The sequence below is a fragment of the Triturus cristatus genome, chromosome 1_2 (genome assembly GCF_964204655.1).
Source record: "Triturus cristatus chromosome 1_2, aTriCri1.1, whole genome shotgun sequence".
Lineage (NCBI taxonomy): Eukaryota > Metazoa > Chordata > Amphibia > Caudata > Salamandridae > Triturus > Triturus cristatus.
The window spans coordinates 448,109,196-448,136,494 of NC_140580.1; the positions used below are offsets into that span (position 1 = coordinate 448,109,196).

A 27,299-nucleotide genomic window follows, 5' to 3' on the forward strand; every position below is an offset into this window, starting at 1 on the left:
GGTGATCACCACAGATGCATCTCTAGCGTGCTGGGGAGCTGTCCTTCAGGACCTCAGAGTAAGTGGCAAATGGTCGGATCGGGAGCAACGCCTCCATATCAATCTGCTGGAGTTGAGGGCTGTGTATCTAGCGCTGCAGGCCTTTTTACCACGCATCCAGAACTCCCAGGTGCTCGTCAGAACGGACAACACCACGACGATGCATTATCTGAACAAGCAGGGAGGAACGCGTTCGCTCACTCTATCGCGCGAATCGCAGAAGATCTGGAACTGGCTTGTTCTCCATGGGATCACCCTCAGGGCGGACTACGTCCCGGGAAAGGACAAGACCATTGCGGACGCCCTAAGCAGGCAGAAATCCCTCTCCCACGAATGGGAGCTCAACGAGAGTGCACTAACACACGTATTCTCGGAGTGGGGGGTTCCAGGAATCGACCTGTTCGCCACCAGGGAGAACGCCAAATGCCCAAGCTACGCAAGTTGGCATCCCCAACCGGAGTCGCTCGGAAATGCCTTTTCCATAGGCTGGTTCAGCGTATTTGCGTACGCTTTTCCACCGTTCCCGATGATTCCCAGGGTCCTCAGGAAGATGAAGGCGGAGCCCTGTACCCTAATTCTGATCGCCCCGTACTGGCCGAGGCAGCACTGGTTCTCGGACCTTCGCCTATCCATCAGGACACCGATTCGTCTAACACAGCACCCGAACCTGCTGACAATGTCCAACGGGCAGGTGCAATACCCGAACCTCCACTCGCTCAGGTTATCGGCCTGGCTCCTGAGCACAGAGAGTTCTGCCATTTGAACATCCCGCAGGAATGCAGGGACGTGCTAGCAAAAGCGAGGGCGGACAGTACCAACAAAACCTACTCTCTCAAATGGAAACGCTTCTGCATTTGGTGTTCGGAGAAGGGCCTGAGACCACTTCATATCACGCCCGAACAGATATTGCCATATCTCCTGCTCTTGGCACAGTCCGGATTAGCGCATGCATCCATAAAGGTGCATCTGGCGGCAATTTCACGTTTTACCAGGACTTTTAAAGGCCCGTCTCTCTGGTCCAGTAGACTTGTTAAACAGTTCCTTAAGGGTCTTTATAGGTCCTTTCCAAGACCTCGACGGGTCCCACCGACATGGCACCTCAACTTGGTCCTTAACCAACTCATGAAGCACCCCTTTGAGCCCATCCACCGAGCTTCCATCAAGTACATCTCATGGAAAACGGCTCTATTACTCGCTCTAACATCTGCCAGGAGAGTCAGCGAGTTGCAAGCTCTCTCCATTCAGGAGCCCTTCATGCAGTTCAAACAGGACAGGGTGGTGCTGAGGACTAATCCCAAGTTCATACCGAAAGTGCCTTCAGACTTTCACCTCAACGAGCCGGTGGTCCTACGCTCCTTCTTTGCAAACCCTACCACGGCAGCAGAAAGGACGCTCCATTCTCTGGATCTCAAACGGTGTCTTAAGTTTTATATAGACAAGACAAAAACCTTCCGAAAGTCTTCGCAGTTATTTGTGGCCTACAGCAGACCAAGGCTGGGTATGCCCCTAACAAAACAGAGCATTTCAAGGTGGATCTCTTCTGCAATAGCGTTCTGCCATGAAGGGGCCGGACGGCCGTTGCGAGACAGGGTGGAAGCACACTCCACCAGAGCGATGTCCACATCAGCAGCGCTGTTCGCTGGAGTGCCGATTTTGGACATCTGTAGAGCGGCGACGTGGAAGTCACCGCATACCTTCTCCAGACACTACTGCCTGGATGCCGAACTTACGAAGGATGCGGCAGTGGGCCAGGCGGTGCTCCGCCATCTGTTCCAGTGAGGTGAGCCTTACAACAACCCGCCTTCCTGGTATGCACATTCTTTACTGTTTTACTGTTTGTTGTATGCCAATGTTTCAAACTGTTATGGTAATATGTGTATTATCTAAAATAACTATATGGCATGTTACATCAGAAATGTGCATAATGTATTGCTAACTACTCTGATTCAGGCATGTGAATCTATGAAAGACACCCCTAAAACTGGATAAGAAACGCGTTACTTACCTGTAACAGCAGTTATCCAGTATTGGTGTCTTTCATAGATTCACATGCAACCCTCCCGCCTCCCCTGGAAGGACTCACGTCTCTCTCTAACTATATTACGCCTACATAGCTTGGTGAGTACGAAAATCTGAGGGACTGAGGCTCCTGCCAGGAAGGTTCTAGAGGGAGGTGATAGCTGATTGGCTGACTCTAAGAGTTTGGTCCTTTTTACATAAGGACTAAGATAGGCGGCTAAGGGATTACTTTTTTATGTACCGGAGGCTCCCGTCTCGACGACGGGGAAAGATTCAGGCATGTGAATCTATGAAAGACACCAATACTGGATAACTGCTGTTACAGGTAAGTAACGCGTTTCTTCCAAAAGAAGGGAAAGACCCCCACTTAACAAAAAACTATTGGCCGATCTCACTTATCAACCTGGATTGCAAGATCTATGCAAAAATCCTAGCCAACAGACTCAACGCAATCCTCCCAAAACTGATCAGTAACTCTCAGGTGGGGTTCCTCAAATACCGCATGTCTAACGACAACACTAGATTACTGTGCCATATTCTTGAGAAAGCTAAAATAATTGCCACCCCCTCTATTGCCATTACCCTGGACGCGGAAAAAGCGTTCGATAGGGTGTCATGGTCTTTCTTGAAACAATGTATGTTATCTTTTAATCTTGGTGAGTCTTATATTAATATGGTACTGGCTCTCTACTCCAATCCGACTGCCCGGACTGCTATAAATGGCACCTTATCCGACTCATTTCGTGTGGAGCAGGGCACCAGGCAGGGCTGCCCTCTCTCGCCTGCCCTATTTCTCTTGGCCCTAGAACCTCTCATTATGGATATCAAACGCAACGACGAAATTATGGGAGTAGACTTCAGAGGGACGCGGGTGAAACTTGCCGCATATGCGGATCATATCTTTGTGGTTACAGAGAACCCGGGCGATTCCATCAAGGCTCTCATGACCACTATAGAAAGATACTCCACCCACTCTGGTTATAAATTGAACCGAGATAAGTCCGAAGTCAAACCTCTGAATATTTTTAGCACTAGGGACATGCTGGGTGACTCTGGCCTATCATAGCAGCCAGGATACATTAAATATCTGGGGATTTAATTTGGCAGCACCCTATTAGAGATGCTCCAATGCAATGAAACCACCACCCTGGAAAAAATAAAAACCCTCCTGGACGGATGGTCACCAAGGTTTATAACATGGTGGGGTAGGACCGAGACCATCAAGATGATGATCTCCCCACTAGTGAACTATCTAGTTACTATGCTACCCCTCATGCTGTCTGAGGACTTCCACCATAGGCTGGACATCTTACTCTCCAAATTCTTATGGAAGGGGAAAAAAGCAAGAATTAGCATGAAGAAACTTTGACTAGATAAGTCCTTGGGAGGGGTCAATCTGGCGGACTTCAAGCTATATCAGATGGCATTTCTGGCAAAGCAAGGTTCCTACTGGTTGGTACCGCCCGCCGAATATACTCCTGTCTGGCTGGACATAGAGAAATCTCTTCTTAGGGACCTTACCCCAGCGGCCCTCCTGACCGCAAGCCTCAACACGGTCACATGCTCAAAACCCTTATTCAAGAACACAAAATCTGCTATGTTAAAGATTGACAAACTCCTAGACATTAGTATTAGGCGGTCTAACCTGGAATCTCTCTGGCATAATCATAAAATTCTCTATAAAGGGAAACCGTTACACAACGACTTATGGGTTGAAAAGAGTATCTAATACCCCCAACAACTGTTTGATGGCGCATACCCTCTCTCTTTCAAAGATGTTCAATCCAGACACAACCTTGACTCACTAGAATTCTATAACTTTTTAAAAATAAAGTCAGCAGTTACTAAAGCAAAACTCTCCCCCATGCCCCCTTCCCTCCCGAGCTATCTTTCAAAATTAAAAAAGCTCGGCCACCAAGTTTCCTGGATCTATAAATTAATACACCCACACCACCCTACCCTCAATAAACAGCTCACACATTTCTGGGAATCACACGCCGCTTTTCCGATTTCGGAGTTGGAATGGACCAAAACCTGGTCATCAACCATGAGATATAAGATTAGTCAAGCACTTTCCCAGACGAAGTTCTGGCTGCTACATAGGGCATTCTGGACACCAGCGCGACTTCACTCACACAAAATCAGAGAGGATTCTGTTTGTTAGAATTGCAACGATAAAGTAGGTGACCTGGAACACCTATTGATCCAGTGCGAATGCGTGTTGCCCTTTTGGGATAAGGTCTTCGAATTTCTATCTAAACTTTTCTCATATTCTCCCAGTAGGGAACTATCGACCCTAACTTTTGGCTTCCTCAAAGCTGAGTCTCTCAATGACAATGATAGGGCGCTTCTAGATCTACTCCTAATTGCAGCGGTCAAGATTATTCTCAGTAATTTGAAGGACACACGCAAAGCTTCCTTTACTTGCTGGCTAAACTGGGTCACCAACCTAAGAGGGGCTGATAATGTGTCACTCCAGAACTCACCGTGGCGCTCTCCTACCAGACATATATGGGACACTCTCGACCACTACTTTAGTTCACACAAACCGCCATGAACCTAGTTACCTATGCTCACGATCCCGCTCCATACTGGTCTTCTGGATACCTCTCCTGCTACCGCTAGAGGATGTCATCGCCTGAGGGGCATTGCACTGATACTACATATGTTTAATCTGGGATGTAACGCTATATCATTTTGGTTATCAATGTCTTCTGCTGACCATTTAATCATTGTTTAACCTTCATTGTTTATTTTTGTATGTCTATTTCGTATGTTCCTATTTTATCATATTGTATGTATTGCCTTATTTGGAAACAACCAATAAAAATCTTTTGAAATTAAAAAAAAATCTTCACCTCAATCAGATTCCGACTCTAGTCTGTCACTTCATTCCTTTCAGACTGTCCATACATCAATATTTTTTGGCAACCAATACTTTATGAAGTGTTCCTTACTCAGTTATTTTTTTTAAACTAACATTTTCGAGGTTTTTATTTTAAGAACTAATATTAAATAAATATTATTTTCGAAGTTTTGAAGGAATACCTTCCATCTGGAACCTCTCTGGTTGATGATTTTGTGGCCTTCTAGGGCTCTGAAATACTGCAGTAAGGGAATTCAATTTGGATGAACCCATGCTTTAAAGTAACACACCTGTCCCCTTTTAGACAATTCAGACAAAATCTCAAACTTGCTCTCCTGTTACTTTGGTCTCTGGTCTCCTGGATCCTGTAAAAGATATATTTGTAAATCCTTTGTCTGTGTGGCCTGTAAAAAGATACCCAGAAAAGAAATTCAGATCTACTAATTCTGATCTTAATTTCCGCTGCTTCTTTGGTTGGGGCTGTATCAAAGAAAACGTTTAATGCAGCTGGTGCAGCTACATCTAATCCATCAGAGAGCAACACAGAAGATGCTATGCCTTAGTGTGGGCACTTGTTAAACATCAGCTGGTATTGTGGAAGCTATCAGTAACTCTGCCCTGTTGAAATGCTAGAATTCATGTCTTTGTCACTCAATGAACAAATGTCTAAACTTACTTCCAAAAGATAAAAGGACGGTATTTTCTTGCAGTGGTAACGAAAGTCATGATTACATCAGAACTTGATTAGTTTAGCATGGCTTAGGGCGGATCTTGCCACTGCAGATATTTGTCATGCGCTCTTATTGTTATGCTCTTTCTGCCTCAGACTTAAACATTGACCTTCATGCACAATAGAAAATGCTGCATTTGCCGTTTAATAGTCTCTTTTCAGACATGAGGCAGATAAGAAATCTAAAAAATTACGACTGAAGCGGTCACCTTGAGCTCTGTGGGTCTGGATAAGACGAACAGATTTCCCATGTATGCAGTGTACTTAAGGGGGGGGGGGGGAAACAAAACTCGCATATCCTATTCTTTAACACTCAAAAAAGCTACTGGAAGGGCTGAAATAACACCAGCCCTCTAGTGACAAAACTCTTGCAGTGAGAGGGGCCGTCAGCCTTCCAGTGCCACAGGGAAGGCACCTACAAAGCAATGACACAAATATCCTGACTCCACGTATGAGCACCTCGGTGGGATGGAGTGTTTCCAACCTTCTCCCTTTGTGGCATGAAATTACAGTGGAAATGTTGGTACTGAGTAATACGTGGAACTGGTCAAAATCAGGATTTCCAGCGGTCTTCAATGAATACAATGATCATATCCTGCAAAGCTTAACTAGCCGTTTCAGGAGGGTTGAATGGTGTTAGAGAAAGGTGCAATAGAGCCTTTGCCAAAGCATCAGTGGAGCAAGGAAGGGATAATCCTTATATTTTCTTATCGAACAAAGTCCCCCTGACCAAGATCAAACAAGTAGTTGATCAGCTGTGTTTATATCTCCAGCAAGGTGACTGATGTGTCCTCCAGATCTTGTGGGATGACTGTTTTCATGTACCATTTGTATCGGTCTCAGGTAAATTCTAAGGTTTCTTAATTGCCACGAATCATTATCAGTACAAAAGTACTCCCTTACTAAAATCAGCTTGCAGATCTTTTTAGAATTTTGTGGCAATTGTTCCAACTCACCTCAAGAAGAGGGTGGTCTAGAGGAGGTGAGCTTGTCTCGAACAACTTCAGTATTGATTGCTGACCATGGATCTACTTTCCAAGTTGGAACATCATCTGAATGTAAGGAAATCCACCTTATTTTTATTGCAAAGAATTCAATACTTAGTTGTGGTTCTAGACACAGAGGAAATGTCTCTCACACACAAGGTTTTCTTTTTCTATCTCTCTTAAAATGATTTATAAGGATGATTTACAGCATTGTCTTGGAAGACTGTCTTCTTAGTGGCTATTACATCAGCCAGGAGTAAGCTTTTGGCTCTGTATGCTGATTAACTTAATACATGTTCGAGGCATATGAGCTGTAGATAATATTCTTTTGCATAGATCGCCATCCAGTGTTGGGTCCGGATGTTTGCACTTTGTTTTTCCTCGAAGAAGTCTTTCCAGTCACAAGGTAGGGTGACTCCTCCTTTTGGTGATAGTGCTCATGGGCATCAACTCCATTGTAAGATTGTTTTTTTTCTGCCATTGGGTTTGGACGTGGATTGTTGCACTCCAGTTCGGCATTGTTTCTTCGGGCCCCCTTCAATGCACAATCCACTAGCCTCAACAGTATTGTTTATCGATCGCGTTTCCCATTCTTCGCGTATCGATTGCTCTTGAAAACCTTCGATCGGAACATCTGTGGAAGGCTGTCGGGCCTACCTGCCCCGGGATCGGTAGCAGCTGGTGTAACAAATTCCATTCAAGTTATGCCCAGGGTGTCGCGCTCAGTTCCCATGCACCGACTTGCACAAAGTGTGCAACTTTTGCTTATCCCCGGAATGCGACGAGAAAGACTTCGATCCGTGTCAGTCGTTTCGGTCGAAGAAAACCCTACGTGATTGTCTGGCTTGACGTCACGAAATGTACCAACAAAGCAGCTCTGTGCCGGACCTCCTCGGAGAAGAGTCCGAACAAGAAGAATTGCAAGCGCAGGAAGCCAAAATGGAGGAGGAGCACGTCTCTGTATCCGACGCCAACTCCGATACTGAAGACCTGACACCGGGACAACGGATCGTGAGTAAACCGACTTTGTTCCGATAAAAAAGGCTCCGGTCCCTCCTCTGCCTTCGGGCCAAGGTCGGCACAGAGAAAAGGTTTCGAGCACCCCGCCTTCGGGCTCGGCGCCAAAACATAAACAGCCTTCCGGCTCAGGCTCTACCCGTCCCCACGCCGGTGCCGACCCGAAACATTCGGCGTCAAAAACGAAACCCCTTCTGGTTTTCGTGCCACCGTTGTGTAAACCTAAATCTTCAGAGCTGAAAAATTCAGAGCCTAAACTTTCGACGCCAAAAACAGCATCTAAAGAAACTGCTGCAACTAAAGAGCCTCGGATCGAAAATCCACTGGATCCGAAACAGAAGGAAATTGTGATTCATCCCGAAACTGGTCATATTCATGCCAAACTGCCTGAAAAGAGGAAAGTGGGCTTACCAGAGGACTACGGCATTCCTTTAAAGAAGAAAAATGTGGCCACTAACCCATCTCCTTATATTTCACCTTCTTCACCCATTCATGAAGAATTGCTTGCTTATTACACCTACACATTCCCCTACGCCACCATCACCTGACCCACAGGATCCAGGGGATGGGGATATAGATGACTATGCATAAAGGATACACCACAGGTTCCTGATCCATGGGATCATTATAATGTCCCTCAACCAGATAATGACCGTGACTTATCTAGAGGCGAAGACCTGGATGGATATAACATTGGGTACATTGAGCTCCTTAATAGGGCCGCACACTATCATGAAGTAGAGCTTCATAAGGAGAGTTTAGAGGAGGAGTTTTTGTTAGAGACACAGAGTTCCTCTCAAAGGGCTACACAAACATTACCAATGTTAAAGGCGATGCTCAAACACACTGAAGATATATTTAAAGATCCTGTAAGAGCTAGGATCATTACTCCCAGGGTAGAGAAAAAATACAGAGCTGCACCTAATGACCCTGTGTATATCAAAGGTCAGTTACCCTTAGACTCTCTGGTCGTTTCCAATGCTCGTAAGAGAAGAGCTAACTCTAACAGGGGATGCCCCTCCTCCTGATAAGAAGTCAAAATTATTAGACGCTTCGTGAAAAAGGATAGCCTCACAAGCGGCTAATAACTGGTGCATTGCCAATGCCCAAGCATTGTTGGCAAGGTATGATCAAGCTCATTATGATGAACTCGAAAAGCTCATTGAATTCCTTCCGGTTGAGCGTAAGACTAAAGCCAGTAACCTTATTCAAGAAGGCAAATTAATAACACCTCTATCAGGTGCACGTTAGATCAGGCAGATACAGCAACTCGGGCAGTAAACACTAGTGTACTACTCTGTAGACATGCTTGGCTAAGAATTTCAGGGTTCAAGCCTGAAGTACAAGCCTCTATTCTTAATCAACCTTTTGATAAAGAGTATCTTTTTGGCCCAGCTGTAGATGTCTCACTAGAAAAGATGAAAAAAAATACTGAAGTTGCTAAATCCATGGGAGCCTTGCAATCACCTTCTAACAGGGGTTCCTTTTGTCGCTCATTCTATGGGGGCGGCTCCAAAATTTTATCTACAGAAAATCCCACCTCCTCTTACAAGGGCATCAATAAATCGCCCTCTTCAATAGGTTATTTTAGAGGAGGATATAGAGGAAACAACGGCAAGGGAAGGGGCAGAGGTAATTCAGCACACACCTCCCCTGCAAACAGCAAGCAGTGACTTATTTCCCATACCCCCGATCATTCCACTTCTGTAGGGGGAACCCTTTCACAATTTCTACCCATTTGGAATACGAGTACATCAGACAAATGGGTCCTACAAATTATCCAATCTGGCTATTGCCTGGAGCTTACAAGCACTCCACCGAATATTCCTCCAAGGTCGCACCTTATGTCACAAGAACATCTCACCCTTCTAAAGCAAGAGGTTCTTTCGCTGTTGCAAAAGGGGACGATAGAACCAGTTTCTTTACAATACCAAGGAACAGGAGTGTACTCCTTCTACTTCCTAATTCCCAAAAGGGCAGCTCTCTCTGGCCTATATTGGACCTCAGAGAACTACAATCTATACATCCAGTCGGACCATTTTAATATGGTAACAATCCAACAAGTGCTTCCTCTCCTTCAGTAAGGTGACTTTCTATCCACTCTGGATTTAAAGGATGCTTACTTTCATATTCCAATACACCATGCGCACCGCAAATACCTCAGGTTTGTGGTAGCAGGCCAACATTATCAATTCAAAGTCCTTCCCTTCAGAGTGACAACCGCTCCCAGGGTTTTCACAAAATGTTTGGCAGTAGTTGCAGCCCACCTGAGAAGACAACAGGTTCATGTCTTCCCATACGTAGACGACTGACTCATAAAGGCCAGCTCGCACAACAGCTGTCTGCGTCACACGCAGAAGACTGTGCAACTCCTTCACCAACTAGGATTTACAGTAAATCAGACCAAATCCCATCTCCAACCATCCATGTCTCAAGACTATCTAGGAGCTATTATAGACACACAAGGAGCTCTAGCATACCCAACTGCGGCCAGAATAAAAAATATTCAGAACCCAATGTCTCAGTTCCAGCCTCAACACTCCTTACCAGCTCAAGTGTTCATGCAATTACTGGGAATGATGGCGTCTTGCATTTTCATAGTCCCCTAAGCAAGACTTCAGATGCGTCCCCTAGAGCAATGCTTAGCACGTCAGTGGAACCAGGCTCACGGTCAGCTATCAGATCTAGTGTTGGTAGACGACCGCACCCATTGCTCTCTGCTGTGGTGGAACACACAAAACGTTTTGAAACTGCGGCCCTTCAGCGACCCGGTTCCCCAGATAGTACTAACAGCAGATGCATCACTGACGGGTTGGGGAGTTCATCTCCAAACCCGCACAATTCAAGGCATGTGGAGCTCCCAACAAAAAAAGCTTCATATAAATCATATAGAACTGCTAGCAATGTTTCTGACTTTGAAAGCATTTCAAGTTCAGCTAGTACGCAAGACTGTACTCATTCGTACAGACAACATGACAGCCATGTACTACATTCAAAAACAGGGGGGGACACACTCCCTCTACTGTCCCACCTAGCACAGGACATCTGGAGATGGGCCATTCATCACAAAATCTGTCTCCTAGCAGAGCACCTCCCAGGAGTAGACAATCAGATGGCAGATTTGCTAAGTCGTCAGACACAGCAAATCTACGAATGGGAACTACATCCTCAAGTTCTCCTCCCATTCTTTCAAATGTGGGGCTTTCCAGACATAGACCTGTTTGCCACGCATCTAAACGCAAAATGTCTAAACATTGCCTCCAGGTATCCACACCCATTGTCCAAAGGCAATGCACTCTGGATGAACTGATCAGGGATATTTGTTTACGCTTTTCCGCCTCTCCCACTCACTCCATTAGTGTGTAGGAAACACAAACAAGCATCCCTGACACTAATCCTAGTTGCTCCCACATAGGCACGTCAACCATGGTTCACAAACCTATTGGGTCTTTCGGTAGTTCCTCATCAAAAACTACGTCTTACTGCCAATTTTCTCACACAGAGCCATGGAGACATAAGTCACCCAGACCCCAGTCAACTCAATCTGGCACCTGAAGTCCTAGAGTTTGGCTATCTTAATCTACCGCCAGACTGCATGAATATTATCAAAGAGGTTAGACGTTCTACCACGAGAGCCTGCTATGCAGCAAAGTGGAAGCGGTTTGTGATTTACTGTAATAAGCACATCAAGCCGCTTGATGCTTCTGTCCAAAATATTATATGCTATTTGTTACATCTACAATGTGCCAATTTAGCATACACATCCATACGTTTACATCTAGCTGCTATAGCTGCATACCTCCAAAATAGACCTCATCCATCTCTTTTTAGAGTACCTATCATTAAAGCGTTTATGGAGGGACTCAAAAGAGGTATTCCCCCGAGACGTCCACCTGCTCCAGTGTGGAATCTCAACATTGTTCTCACCAGACTAATGGGTCCACCCTTTAAACCACTACACAGATGTGAACTGCAATTTCTCACATGGAAAGTTGTTTTCCTAGTTGCTGTCTCATAACTCAGAAGAGTGGGTGAACTTCAGGCATTGACTATAGAAGAACCTTTTTTACAAATGCACCGAAATAAAGTGACTCTTCGGTCTAATCCTAAATTCCTTCTTAAAGTCGTTTCTGCTTTTCACATCAATCAATCTGTTGAGTTACCCTTGTTCTTCCCTCAACCAGATTCAGTGGCAGAATGTGCACTACACACATTAGATGTGAAAAGAGCATTGCTCTATTACATTGAAAGGACAAAACCTTTCCGTAAAACAAATGCAGTTTTTTGTTGCTTTTGCTCCACCACACAAAGGCAATCCTATATCAAAATCAGGTATTGCAAGGTGGATAGTCAAATGCATTCAAATATGCTATGCAAAGACTAAAAAGACATTAACAGTTCCGCCTAGAGCCCACTCTACACGCAAACTGGGGGCTTCTATGGCATTCTTAGGAAATATACCCATAGATGATATATGCAAAGCTGCAACATGGTCTACACCTCACACATTCACAAAACACTATTCTGTGGATGTGTTGGCAGCACAGCAAGCAAGAGTAGGCCAAGCAGTTTTACATACACTATTTCAGACCACTGCAACAGCTACAGGTTAGCCACCGCTTTGGGAGATAACTGCTGTGTAGTCTATGCAAAAGCATATGATCTACAGCTCATATGCCCCGAACGGAAAATGCTACTTACCCAGTATGCATCTGTTCGTGTCATATAGAGCTGTAGAGTCATATGCGCCCGGCCAACTTCTCAGGCTTGTTGTAGTAATATCTTGCTTAGATGCATGCATTCATGGACATCTCCTTCTTACTACTCTTAACTCCATTATCACCCTCTGCGGGAAAACGATCTAACAAAGGAGTCGAACGCCCATGCTGACTGTCACCAAAAGGAGGAGTCACCTACCTCGTGACTGGAAAGACTTCTTCGAAGAAAAACAAAGTGCAAACATCCGAACCCAACACTAGATGGCGATCTATGCAAAAGCATATGGCTCTATATGCCAAGAACAGAGGCATACTGGGTAAGTAGCATTTTCCTTTTTCTTACTAACAAGGAATCATTAAAATACTCCTCCTTCTTTTCTTCCTCAAGTCATTTGAGTTTAACGATGAGACTATTTCCTTGCTGATTTTCCAACTTCCTCTGTCCGCAGCAGAAAGGATGTTACATCCCCTTGATGTTAAAAGGGCTTTATATTATTATTTGAAGAAGACCGAAGAGGTTGGTAGGGAAAGTCATGTGTATGTAAATGATGGCGCTGCTTGATGGTATATCCTCCTTTAAACAAATTGTAGCAAGATGGACCATTTCTATTATTCTTACTTGTTATGAAAAAACGAATAGGTCCTTAACTGGTGAACCATAGACCCATTTCACAAGGCCGAAGATAGCTACTGCTGCTCTCATAAGAAATATCCCCATTGCTAATATTTGTAAGACCCACTACATGAATGTCATTCCACACGCTTGTTGATCATAACTGTCTTGACTCGAACTCCAAAACTGAAACGTTGGTGGTTCAAACTTCTCTGTGCAACCTATTTGACAAGAGTTTATTTTGTGTCTCTGATTGTGCTTGTAAAGTAAGTTAGCGAGCTACTTTACTCTATCTTGTATGATTTCAAAGAGAATCCCAATGTTGAAAGATAGTCACTTCTAATCCTTTTTCTTCACTATAATAACTCACTCTGAATTCATAAAAGTCCCATCCCTCTCTCTTTGGGCCAAGATTTTGAACTCATATACTATATAAATTTATCTTCTCAATGATCCAGGAAACCCACGCCCAGTAGGGTGTCTAATTGACACCCTGTTGAGCATGATGAGATGTGTGCAGCCTTCCAGGTTTTTAAAAGAAAAAATTTCGATTTCCACTATGTTGTAGGGTTTTCTATTTGGGCATCACTTCCTGTTTTTATTTTAAAACAAATGCACTTTTTTAAAGAGGTGTTTTCTGCCAAATGTTCAGCTTGACTTTCATTTTAGCTAAGTGGTAAACAAAGACAGCAGGTGTTGCCTTTTCTCATGCATGTTTTCTATGAATTTAGTTGATTGCAAAACATGGACAATTTTTAAAGATTGAGTTCCAGGGTTCATACATGAATGGTACCTACCTTTTATGATTTCAGAGTACCATGGTGATGGACTAGGGATACAAATGTGGCATTTTCTTATCAACATTAAAACATACAATGACATCTACCCATTTAATTTCTAGGTATACTCCACAATAGTGTTTGTGGCTATAACTTTCCTACCACTGGGTCTTTCTTTAATTCATTTTCTCACTGTTGATTACAGTTCCTTGCCTTCCAAGATCTCTCCAGCAACCCATGTTTTTCACATTAGTACATCCTGATCTCTACAGTTAGTTGTAAATATCAGATTGTTAGAAATTGTTTTCATAACTACAACAAAACAAAACTAGACAGTGAGGCACTTCCTATTACCACCAAAAGGACTCTTGGCCACCACCATAAGTGATAGCTGATACCCATACTGAACGGACCTTCTCTTCCTGTCTAGACTTGTTTATATGATCTTGCTGCACCACCTCCTCACCATTCTCCAAACAATAAAGTTCCAACTTTATTAATCATCTATCACCTTCATTGTCTGTAAAACATTTCAATAGTTTCGCACTTAAATGTGTGACCCTTTAATACAGGATGCTGCCATACCCATGGATCATGTGCCTTCCTTTACAAAATCTTGTAATTACCACCTCTATCTGTTTTTGGTTTTGTGTGGTTGGAGCCTCTTAAGAGGTAAGAGATCTGCTCTTTAAAAGAGTAATGCACAAACATGATATGTGGAGTTAAATGAACCATTTATTTGTTGAAAAGGGAGTCCTCTTTAATAGTTAGAAATATTTAGGGCATACAGGACGAAACTTCCAATCTGATGAATAATTACTTTCTCCACTGACGTCACTTTCACATTCATAGCTGTACCTCCGGTTTCCTCTTTTTATTCTTGCACCCAGAGCCATTTACACTTTTTAACATACCTTTTCCCTTTTTGATGTACTACAATGAAACTCTAGTATGCATACCACAAAAGGCTGTCATGGAGCAGTCCATTGTATAAAATTTGGAAACTTGCAGCATGCAGATCTGTAAACACTTTCAGTGAGCTTTACACACTAGTACTCAACCCATGAGGATAAGATGAGATTGTCTTAGTTTGTCTTTATTCCATGTTCACATAGTTGACACCATTTGCTACTCATTGCAAAGCATGTGAAAGTATTCAGAAATAATTTAGCAGAATTGTTACTTGCATATTACAATGACTTTGCTTGTTATCTTTTTATGTGAGTTCCACATGGGGCCCACCTGAAGCTGTCCAATTGTACAAATAGTTTTTTGTACTGATGGTTTTTTGTACTGATGGTTTCACCGTAGTGCAACAGTGCAAGCAATCGTATCTTTCAAGTAATTCCTCGATTGCTCGGGACCTCATGGATGCTTTGGTGTAAGGATGAGTGAAATGCTACAGTACACTAGGTGTCCACATTTGGATTTGACAGGCAAAACTTATCGGAAACACTTTTTCTAAAAAAGAATGAATTTCTGTAATCTATGAGATTTAAAGTCAATGGACAAACTGTGCTGCAGTGAAATGAAGGGAATTGTGTACATAGCGTTAATGCTCTTAAGCTTTGCCTGCCAAACACCAGTAATAGGAATGCTTTTATAAATGGCTAGGTTTCAGCACACTCACTTCAGGGGCGATGGAAAGAAGAAATTGTAGTTATCTGATAGAGACTTCTAGCTGCAGATTTTGTTACCTTTGAATTTCCCAAGCGTCGGGCTAGATCCGGAAATGTTTGCTGAGCAATAACCCTTGGGCGCACTGTCGGGTGGCTCCATTCAGCTCCGCGTGATGTTGGCGGCCTTGTTAGCGTTGGTTATGACATTGCAGTACCTATATAGGTGCCACCCAGGCGCACGGACTTAAGTTCTTTTCTTTCCGTGCCAGTTCAGCGCTGATCCGGGAAGAGCTACCCCTCAGTCGCTCTTTGATAGGCTTTTCGTCAACTTTTTGTCCATTGCCAAATGTTTTCCATCGTGTGCGAGGATGTCTTCAAGGAAGACAGAGTTTTAAGCCATGTGGTGTCTGTCCCTGCACGATGTTGGTCATCGATCCCCCACCTTGTCTGCCTCTGGTGTCTCAATTGTGACTTTGATCTGAAGTCATGCTTGGACTGTCGGGCCATGGCTCCTAAGACCTTACAGGAGTGGGCTTTGAAGTTCCTTGCGGCATGACAGCCGACACTCTGCGGAGGTCCCGGTCCTGATTGAGGAAGAAAAGATCGCGGGACTGCTCACTGAGCCCAAAGTCCTCATCGTCCCACTCATGGTCGTAGGGACACTCTGGGAAGAGGCACAAGAAGAAGTTGTCTAAGCGGACTTCATCTTCACCTCAACTGTCATTAGTCGACGAAGGAGGTAAGGAGCACCGACGCTCTAGGCACGGTTCTACGGAGCGGGAACCAGGGTCGACTTTGCGCCTCTTTCCTTTTCCAGGAGCCTGAGCGACCCCTTTGGAGATCAAAGCGTTCTGCGAGGCATTGCGCCACGTATTTGAGCAGTCCGACCCCTCTGGTGAGCCTTTGGGCCCCGTGGGGTTGGAAGGGGCTCTATTGGATTCGATGCCGGCCACGCTGCTGGTGGAGCCTCAAGGTCCGATCTGGATCGACGCGAGTTCTGCATTCCGTCCATCAATTGTGTGTCTTTTGCTTTCTCGCCCTAAGTGCACCAGGTGTGCCCAGACGTGGGTCCTGGGCTCACTGTGCCACTGGAATCAAGCTATCCTGGCTGAAGAGGGGTGAAACCCCGAAACCGGTCCGAGGATGCTTGTTTCCGGTCCAGGGAGGACCTGGCTTAGCAGTTTGGGCTGGACTGTTCCCATGAGGCACAGGGTCAAGACTGATTTGCATATGGCCAGGTCTAAGATTGGGTGGCATGGTGAGCAAAAGAATGATGGATTTAACCCAGATCTCTTGACTGGGGGGTGAATGTTTTTATTTGTTCTGCATTCTGTCCATCAATTGTGTGTCTTTTACTGCGACCTCCCCCAGCATCGGGCCCAAAGTCGGTGCCTGTGCCCATCGGTGGTGCCAGTCCCATCTTTATCCTCGATGACAAAGAATCGGAACGACGTCGGTCAATGCAGATTCCGACGTCGATTGAACCCAGGAGTTCTCGGCTGTCGCCTGAACACTTTGTGAACGTGTTAGGTTCGGGAGAGGAATGGGAGGGGTGTATGGCCCCTCTGGAACACCAGGATGACTCTGGAGAGCAGTTGGACTAGTATGGGGAAATTGGGGAAGCCAGTGGACTGGATACTTCTCCAGATACTGGCATGCTCTCTCCGCTAACTGTGGCTATGGAGGAGGGGGCATCTTATGCCATGGTGGTCAAGAGGGCAGCCAAGGTCCTTGGACTGTAGCTTCCCTCAGTGGAGGTCAGGACTAATCTGACTGAAATGCTTCAGCCTGGGGCTTCCACCTCCAAGCCCATTTTGCCCTTTAATGAAGCATTTACTGATGTCCTTCTAGGCATGTGGTCCAAGCCTAGCACAGGGGCTACTGTGAAGAGGACAATTGCACGCTGCCATTGCCCAGCTCCGGGGGACCCAAAGTTCCTCAGCCAACACCCCACCCCAGAAAGTTTGGTGGTGCAGGCCTCTACATCACAGGGCGCCTTTCCTTCCGCAAGAGGCCAGATTCATTTGGGAAGAAAATGTTTTCTTCCTCCAGCCCGGCATTGCAGTCGGTGAATACTGAGTGTTCATTGGGCCATTGCTCCCACTCCCTTTGGGAGACGGTTGCGCAAGTGCTGCCATAAGTCCTGGAGGAGGCCTGGGCTGTGCTCCCTTATATAGTTAAGGACGGCAGAGATGCAGCAAAATTCACCATAAGGTGCGGCCTTGATACGACGGATTCCCTGGGCAGATCGATTCCCACGACAGTAGCCTTGAGGCACCAAGCCTAGCTTACAACTACCGGCTTCTCAGGTGATGTCCAGGAAAATTTGATGGACATGCCCCTTGATGGAACCCGCCATTTTAGGGAAAAAGCAGACTCTGCCCTAGTGAGGTTCAAGGACTCTCGAGATAAGGCAAGATCCTTGGGTCTCTCCTCTACTCCTGGTGGACTGTCTACCTTTCGTCCCTTTCATGGCAATGGAAGGGGTTTCCAGCCGCGTCAGCCCTATCCCAACCATCGTCCTCGCTGGCTTCCCAAGCTGTGCGGGGGCATGGACCCGGTTCATTCTGACCTAGCATTGGATGCCAGAAGTCATCAGCCACCCTGCCTTCGGCAGCCCTAGCCTCCAAGCACTCCTAGTCTGACTCTGCAAGACTACACCACTCCAGTTGGTGGGAGAATCCATCATCATCTCCCCCACTGGAGATCCATAATATCGGACAAGTGGGTCTTGCAGATCATTCAGGAGGACTATTCTCTGCATTTCCTTTCTTTTCCTCCTCCCATTCTGCCAAATCAGGAACGGCTGATTAAAAAATTGCTCCAGGAGGAAGTTAGTTCTCTTAGCCAAGGGTTGTGGCCCATTTTAAATCTTCTGACCGTTCATCTCTTCCTCAAGGAGAAGTTCAAGATCCTCACACTAGCTCAGGTCTTGTGTGCCCTAGACTGTTAAGACTGGATGGTAGTGTTGGACCTGCAGGATGTGTATTTTCACATCCCTATCCTGCCGGGCCATAGGCGTTACCTGCGGTTCAAGGCAGGCAGCGAGAACTTTCAGTTTACTGTTCTCCCCTTCTGCCTTACCAGTGCCCCTCTGGTGTTCACCAAGGTGATGGCAGTGGTTGCAGCTCATCAGCGCAGGTTAGGGGTGTCAGTTCTCCTCAACGACGGTTGTTGAACGTTTCCTCCCCACAGGCAGTAGTCTCCCACCTTCAGACTACGGCAAACCTCCTGCATTTTCTGAGGTTCTCTCTAAACGCACCAAAGTCACACCTGACTCCTTCTCAGATGCTCCCTTTCATCAGAGCTGTTCTGAACATAGTGCAGTTTCGGGTCTATCCTCCCAGGCAGCAAGTCCTGGATATTCAGGTTATGATTCCGATGTTTCGGCCTCTATCCTGGATTTCGGTGAGACTGACTCTGAGGCTGTTGGGCCTAATGGCCTCCTGCATCTTGTTAGTAAAGCATGCCAGGTGGTGTATGCAGGCTCGGCAGTGGGACTTTTGAAGTTCCAGTGGGCACAGCATCAGGGAAATCTCACCAGTTGATGAACCGTGATTGGGTCAGTGGCAGACCCCTCTACCTTCCCCAACCAGATCTCAGTTGCGACAGATTCATCACTTCTGGGATGGGGCGGCCATCTGGGAGAGGTGGAGATCAGGGAACACTGGTATTGAAAGCATTTCTTCCATCTTCAAGGGGAAGTTAGTGCCGCCGTTCACGGACAACAGGAGACCCTGCATCTCTGGGCATGGCTGGAACAGCAGGGCATAATCCTGGTGGTTCAACACCTGGCAGGTTCTCTGAACGCCAGGGTGGACTAACTCAGCTGTCGATGACTAGCAGATCTCGAATGGCATGTCCAGTCGCAGGTGGCGCAAGGTCTCTTTCAGCAGCCTTAGTTAGTTTTGTACGCCTCCAAAGAGAACGTGCAGTGTCAGCAGTACTGCATGCCGTAGTTTCCAAGGAGGCTATGGCTCTGCAACGTTTTTCGTCACAATTGGAACGTAGGCCTCCGGTTCTCCTTTCTGCCCATACCACTCCTGCCCATGGCTCTGACAGTGATCAGGAACGACTGTGTCCACATCATTCTTGTGGCTTCGGACTGGGGGAGGAGAGTCTGGTATCCAGAGCTTCTGAAGATTCAATCAATCCTCCGATCAGGCTGCCCCTTCTGGATGATCTTCTGTAGCAGCAGCAGCAGCAGAAGAGGAGGGTTCTCCACCCGAACCTGTCAACTCTGCACCTCCATGCGTGGAGATTGAGCAGCGGCAGTTGATGGCTTTTGACCTTCCTCCCGAAGTTTTTAACGTTATTTTGGCAGCCAGGCGGCCATCCACTAAGACTGTATTCGCCTGCAGTTGGCAGAAATTTGTATTATACTGTAAAGAAAGATCTATTGACCCTCTTTCTGCTTCTCTGTCCACTGTTCTTTTATTTATTCAGACCCTTCCCCAGCAGGGCTCTGCTTCGGGAACTCTCAAGGGATACCTTTCTGCTCTGTCTACTTTTTTGCGGCTGCCAGACTAGCCCTCTTCAAGTCTCCAATTGTACATAGGTTTCTAAATGGGCTGCTTCACTTGTTTCCACCCACGTCATTTGTTATGACATAGTGTGACCTTAATTTGGTCCTCACCTACCCAATGTGTACTTCCTTTGAGCCTTAACATAACTCCCCCCTCTGGCTGTTGACCATCAAAACAACCTTTTTAGTGGCAATTACATTTGCCCGGTGGGTGAATGAGTTGCAGACATTATCTTGCTCGCCTCGCTATCGGATGTCTTTTCCAGACAAAGTGGTGCTTCTTTTTTACCAAAGGTCGTGACCCCATTCCACTGGGTCAGGCCATCACGTTGCCCACCTTCTTTGTTCCCCCGCATCCCTCTAAAGAGGAGAAGCGTCTCCACTGTCTGGACTAAAAAAGAGCGTTGTTGTTCTACCTTGACCCCACAAAAGAGTTCCGGGTGGACGACCAACTCTTTGTGGGGTACGTGGGAGCTAAGAAGAGAAGGGCAGTGCAGAGAAGGACTGTCTCTCACTGGGTCATTCACTGCATTAAGATCTGCTATGTCCTGGATAAGAAGCAGCCCCCTGAGGTATTAAGGGCCCATTCAACCAGGGGAAAGGCTGCTACTCTGGCCTTGGCTCGGGGTGCCCCAGTGCTTGACATCTGTAAGGCAGCAACGTGGGCCTCTTTGCACATGTCTGCCAAGCACTACTTCCTGGATAGTCAGGCCTGCCGGGATGGGTATTTTGCCCATTCGGTCCTACAGCGCTTCCTAGTTTGAAGTATTGGTCCACACCCACCACTGGGATGGTATGGTTTGGGTATCTAATTCAAAGGTAAGGAATCTGCAGCTAGAAGTCTCTATCAGATGAACAAGTTATTTACCTTTGGTAACGCTTTATCTGGTAGAGAGACTATCTAGCTGCAGATTCCTTACAGGCCCTCCCATGCCTCCACGCTTTGCTGACTAATGTTGTAGGGCTAGGGTTACTCCCCTTTTCAGGGCCCAGGTTTTGCACACGACAACATCAGTTACTTCGTGGCTCTGCGCTTCTGGCATGGAAAAAACTAAAAGTACTGACATCCGCGCTCATGGGTGGCACTTATATAGGTACCACAACGTTATAACAGACGCTAACGATGACACGCGGAGCTGAATGGAGCTACCCGACGGCACGCGCAAGGGACATTGCTCAGCAAAAGTTTCCGGATCCAGCCTGATGCCTGGGAAATTTTAAAGGTAAAGAATCTGCAGCTAGATAGTCACTACAAGATAATGCGTTACCGAAGGTAAGTACCTTGTTCATTAAAAACAAAAACGTATGGCCATCCTTAATGTATGCGCACTGTACGTTATTTATTTGCAGTATGCTCTAAAATTGAAAGTATTAACTTAAAATGATTTACTTTCTATTTTTCTTCCTAGTTGTCACAACTTGTCTTGAACTTTAACACTTATTCATGCAGTGATTCTACAACCCATGTTTCCTTTTACTTTCAAGGTTACATTGTGTTCAGTGGCCCGCGCAGGGCTAATGGCATACAAGGACTGCGCTTTATTATCCAGTCCGAAAAGCAACCCCACTACTTAGAAAGCAGAGTTGAGGCTTTCTTAAAAACAATGGAGAAATCGTTGGAAGATATGTCTGATGAAGCTTTCCAGAAACACATCCAGGCATTAGCAATTCGTCGTTTAGACAAGCCCAAAAAACTTTCTGCAGAGTGTGCGAAATACTGGGGAGAAATTATCTCCCAACAATATAACTTTGATAGAGGTAAGTAGGATCATGCTTTATAAATGCACTTATGATGGAAATTTTGTAGCTGCTGCCAGTAGTCTGTAAAGAAGGGTGCAGGCACTTATAAAAACGAAATGTATTGAATGGTACCAGCGTCTTGTGGTCAACAGTGTAAAAGGATGGTCATTAGATTTAAAAGGACATGCATTATGAGTCTAACGATTGAACTTACTCTCAGATGTTAACATTTATCTATAGCAAGAAGGCATTTGGAAAAAAAAGCAGTTTGTGTTTAATCTACAAAAAGATTGGTATTGACGTGTCCAGTAATTTATAAATCCAATAATCCTTGATTTCTCCAGTATTGTAGCTTTTATAGATTCACATGCTTGAATCTGCCCCATCATCATGGTGGGAGTCCCACAGTAACGGTGAACTTGCAGTATTAAAGTTCAACATTCAATTGCCATAGAAATTCAATATCCTTTAGCAACCTATTATCATTGTTTTAAATCATCCAAACTTCAGTCAATCAGAGGATAGACCAGAGAGTCTCTTTCCCCTGCAGAGCCACCATACCTCTGATTTCTTACGGCACGTCGTGTGTTAGGGAGTCTCCCTGAGCTCTGCTTAGTCAGTGTTTCTACTATTGCCCTTTTAAACTTCCAGGTTGCAGTTAATTTCTTTGCTTCATCTCTTCTTCTGAGGTACAGTCCAGGAGTGTGAGTGCCTATTTTTCTTCAGTATGTCTTAGTCTAAAACAGTGTTGTTTAGGCCCTGCAAGACTTGTGGAAATTCCAGGCTGTATTCGGAGGATCCACATAAAGAGTGCCTTTATTGCCTGTATCCTGATCAGAAGCCCAGAGAATGCAAATATGGTTGTGCTTTTTTCCACAAAAACCCTTCAGGATCGTGAGGTTAGGCTTCTTTTCTGGCTGCAAAGAAAAAAGGCTGCTAAGGACGCTGACGATGAGGAGAAGCCCCATAGCTCCTCAAAGAAAAGAAAGGAAGAAGGGTCTTCCTCTTTGCATAGAGATCCTAAAAAATCTAGATCTCAAAGTAAAGAGGCCTGAAGAAAAGAGGGTTAAAAAAGATCAGTCTGGTCCCTCTTACTCTCATCAAAGAGATGGCTCTGCTCCATTGTCAGTGCCTCCTAATCACCTCATATATAGAAGAACAATGGTTCCAGTGGATAAGAAAAGGTGATTTAAGCAATATATACGCACAATGGCAATAAATTTGTAAAGGACTCTGTAATGTCAGAGGACAAAATGAAATCTCTACACAGTTGAATCAATACTGTATTTTATACCAAGCAGTGAATGGTATATACATTTCTCATAAATCATAAACATAAACAATTATTTTGGTGCATAGTGTCCCCAAGTGAAAATTGGAACCCAAAAGTGACTGTACAAAACAATAATGCTTTTTAGAAAAGTAGGTTTCCATAAATAAGAAAAGAAAGAACGACCATGTCAATACAAATTTTCAAACAGTTTATGTACGCAATGATACAGGCTGAATTGTGGTCTGTTCTATATGCTTGTCGACGGCGTTTCGACCCTCCTGTAAATGCGGGGTCTCTTCAGGACTAAGAATACTGGGACATCTACAATAAATTAATGAAAATAAGTATGAGGCCCGTGTGCCGGCATTAGTGCGAGAAACTGTAGTGAAATGGCTAAGCTGAAGGAGGATTACCTGGATGTGAAAGGCGCAGCCTAAGTGAAGTGCCTTCGTGAGAAGTGAAATAAAACACTCACGTGAGGACCCAGCTGGGTTCTACAGCAATAATGAGGGACAAAAGAGCTGTTAAGTATTTGCAACAATAGTTGTAATCACAAAGAAATATAATGAAATGAAGCAACGGTTAACTGTGAACAGTGCGAGCGATGCCATGAAACGACAGTTTACCTCACGTGATGGGCGGCCAGCTCTTTAGATAGGGAAGACGGGGCTGAATCGGCTCCTCAGATGCGTTGCTACAGCCGTAGCAGTTGGAGTCCCCTTAACTCATCTTGGCGTTCGGGGGTGTGGCATTGAATAATTTTAATTAATTTATTGTAGATGTCCCAGTATTCTTAGTCCTGAAGAGACCCCGCATTTACAGGAGGGTCGAAATGCCGTCGACAAGCATATAGAACAGACCACAATTCAGCCTGTATCATTGCATACATAAACTGTTTAAAAATTTGTATTGACATGGTCGTTCTTTCTTTTCTTATATATGGAAACCTACTTTTCTAAAAAGCATTATTGTTTTGTACAGTCACTTTTGGGTTCCAATTTTCACTTGGGGACACTATGCACCAAAATAATTTTTTATGTTTATGATTTAAGAGAAATGTATATACCATTCACTGCTTTGTATAAAATACAGTATTGATTCAACTGTGTAGAGATTTCATTTTGTCCTCTGACATTACAGAGTCCTTTACAAATTTATTGCCATTGTGCGTACATATTGCTTAAATCACCTTTTATTATCCACTGGAACCATTGTTCTTCTATATATAATTATTACCCTGGTTCCGCTGTGAGTAGGGTTCCCCTGTTGTTACAAGTGTCCTAATTACCTCAGGGATTCTTCATCAGTGAAAATCTGCACGTCGACGAAGAAACCGTCCCCAGGACATCAAGCGCTCAGTCAATGGTCTCGTCAGCGACTTTGACTACGTCAAAAGGGGCTTCGCCTTTGATGGTCCAACTCGTCACCTTACCATCTGTAAGTCTTTCTTTCCAGCCGCTGATGGTTCTACCGTCGATGACCATTTCGTGATCCCGTTGATGAGGGAAAAGAACGTTGTGTTTTTAAAGGCAATACCTTCTCTCCTACAGGACTTTAAAAAAATATCTCCATTGCCTCCTCCTCATCTCTTGGATTTCCAGGTATCTGAGGATGATGGTCCGTATGGCCCTGCATACGGCCTCTCGCAGCTCAGAGTCATGTGCCAGGACTTGGAGGAGGATGAGGCGCTAGATGATCCATCTGCCTATTTAGAGGGGGAATATTCCTTATCTGACTCGGGGCTTCCCAGTGCTCAATGCTTGGACGCATTTCAGTAGCACTACCCATATAAAAAACAGGAGGATCATACACAAGATCCTTCCATCAATATTCCTATTTAGTTGGTTTCCGATCTTCATATGATGCTTCATGACTACTATAAGAGTTTTCCTGAGGCGAACTCTGCTCCGCAGCCACTACCGACACTGCAGGTCCCTGTTGTCATTCCTGCACTGCTGGCTGCGTCTCCGCTTCCAAGAATGAAAAATGTTCCGCCACCTTTGGAAATTGGCAGTGATGATCAGCAGCTAGAACTAAGGGAGCTGCAGTTGGATCCGGATGTCCATGATGAGTGAGATGATTATGTGACTCCTACTCTGTCCTCACGTACCCCGCCTATTGCCGGCTCTCCACCTGCAGATATCTGTGGTTTCCACATTCTCCTGTAATGCACTTCAAGTTGCTTTGATCTCCCTATGCCTGCTAAGCAGACAAGAGTGTTTTGTTGTATGATTGAAACCATACCCATTGTGGACTACTTATTGTAAGAGGGTCTAAAGTTAATGAAAACAGCAGCCTCTGTTCCTGCTGTGGTTCCGAAACTAGATAAAAAGTACAGGGCACCAGAAGAGACTCCTGCGTGCCGTATTGGTCATCCTCGGCCTGATTCAGTTATTATGCAGACTGCTCGAAGACGATCTAAAAATTCTTCTCCATGTGCAATTCCACCTGACTAGGAAAGGTGCCATCTTAGCACATCGTTAAAAGATTTTCTGCATTGGCAGCCACAGCCATCAGGACCTCTAACGCCATGGCTACGCTTGGGAGACATGACCGACAAATGTGGTCTGACATCAATTCCTTGTTGGAGTATCTTCCGGAGGACAAGAAGGAGGCAAAGGATGTTCTATCGGAGGGGGAGAGGGCCTCTTCCGAAATCATTGATGTGGCTCTAGATATCTCATCGACTGCTTTCAGACAGATGACGGGAGAGGCGGTGTTGAGACTGCAGTGGTGACTAAAGGCTACAACATTTTGACCTGAGGTTCAGGCCAAGCTGTTGGATATAACAAACACAAGGAGATATGGGACGGAGCGCTGAAACGTTTCAGACACTCACCCCAGTCACAGATCTGGGTTGAATCCATCATCATTCTTTAGCTCACTTCGCCACCTCAGTTCAGACCCAGCTATATGCAAAGGTGTTGGATATGCCATTAGACTGCAAATTCCTTCTTGGCAAACATGTGGATGACTTGCTGCATTCAATAAAGTCAGACATGTACTCCGCTAAATCGCTGACGAATCTGCAGTAAAAGAAGTTTTCTTCTTTTAGGGGAAGAGGTAGAGGTCAATATGTCTCTCGGCCCCAGCTCCTGCAGCGTTTTCAACCCTATTATCAGCTGGGGTTTCCATCGCAATACTCTACACAGCCCTTTCGTCAACTCCACGCCAGCCTACCCTAGAGTATCAGCACGTTGATGCCTAGCGCCAGGAAGAATAGCTCATGGCGCCAACAAGAGACAATGATGATTCACATGCCTTTGCTACGGTGGTCCCACTTCAATTCGGTCCGCTTGCTCCAAATTCTTCAATCAATGGGAGCTCATATCGTCAGACAAATGGTTGTTAGACGTTTTCCGCCATGGTTACATGCTGAAATTTGTTCCGCAGCCTCCGGAATTACCTCAGTGAAGAATTTCTTATCGCCATCTGGCAGTTCTCAAGAGGGAAATCAGATTTCTCCTCCCCAAGCAGGCAATCGAAGAAGTGCCACACAGTCAGCACAATCTAGGGATATACTCTCATTTCTTTCTAATAAAGAAAAGGACAGGAAAATTGAGGCAGATAATGGACCTCGGGTTGCTAAACCAGTTCATCAAAAGTCAACCCTTCAGGATGTTGTAGCTCCAGGAGATTTTGCTCCTCATGGATGTGCGGGATTATATGTCCTCCCTCGGTCCTCTGGACATGTATTTCCATATTCCTATACATCTGAAGGTTTGACGTTTTCTCACATTCGAGGTGGCAGGGTGCCGTTACCAATTCAGAGTGCTACCCTTCGGGTTAAAGTCTGCTCCAAGAGTTTTTACCTAGTGCTTGGTGCCCTTTCTCTGGTGACCCAGTCACCAGGTACTCCCCACCTCCATCCTTCAAGCCGCCAGAAGATCTACGGACGCCTCTTCTTGAATGATTGGCTCCCCAGGTCTCGAACGCAACGGGTAAAAGTCCTCTCTCATTCCTTGCAGGTCGCTGGTGTTCCTATGAGCAATTCTGGATACCACGATTTCAAAAGCCTTCCCCACAAACGAAATGATTTCACGTCTCCAAAAGACAGTGCAGTCCCTATCTACAAAAAAGTGTGTTTCAGTAAAGACATACAAATCAGTGCTAGGGATGATGTCATCCTGCATCCCGCTCATCCCACACTGTCTCCTACGGATGAGACCTCTTCCTGAGCAGCTTGATGTGCAATGGTCTCATTCTCGGGGTTCATTCGAAGACATTGTGTCAGTCACACCGGAGATGACCTCAGCGATGTCCTGGTGGGCAGTCAGGGACAACCTTTCTCAAGGTCTATCCTTCATTATGACAAATCCTAAGTTGGTAATGATGTCAGATTCTTCCATGAGCGGGTGGGGAGCCCACCTACAGG

The 27,299-nt window shown here is 45.3% G+C and overlaps 1 protein-coding gene across 4 annotated transcripts in view; it reads left to right on the top strand.

Annotated features, from left to right (window-relative positions):
- IDE (insulin degrading enzyme) overlaps window positions 1-27,299 on the top strand; it is a 1,118,175-nt gene that overhangs the window by 962,051 nt on the left and 128,825 nt on the right. For all 4 annotated transcript variants that reach the window (XM_085606153.1, XM_085606152.1, XM_085606150.1 and 1 more), the window contains exon 21: window positions 21,397-21,669. In XM_085606153.1, coding sequence (XP_085462279.1) covers window positions 21,397-21,669 — 273 coding nt within the window. The remainder of the gene's footprint in view (window positions 1-21,396; window positions 21,670-27,299) is intronic.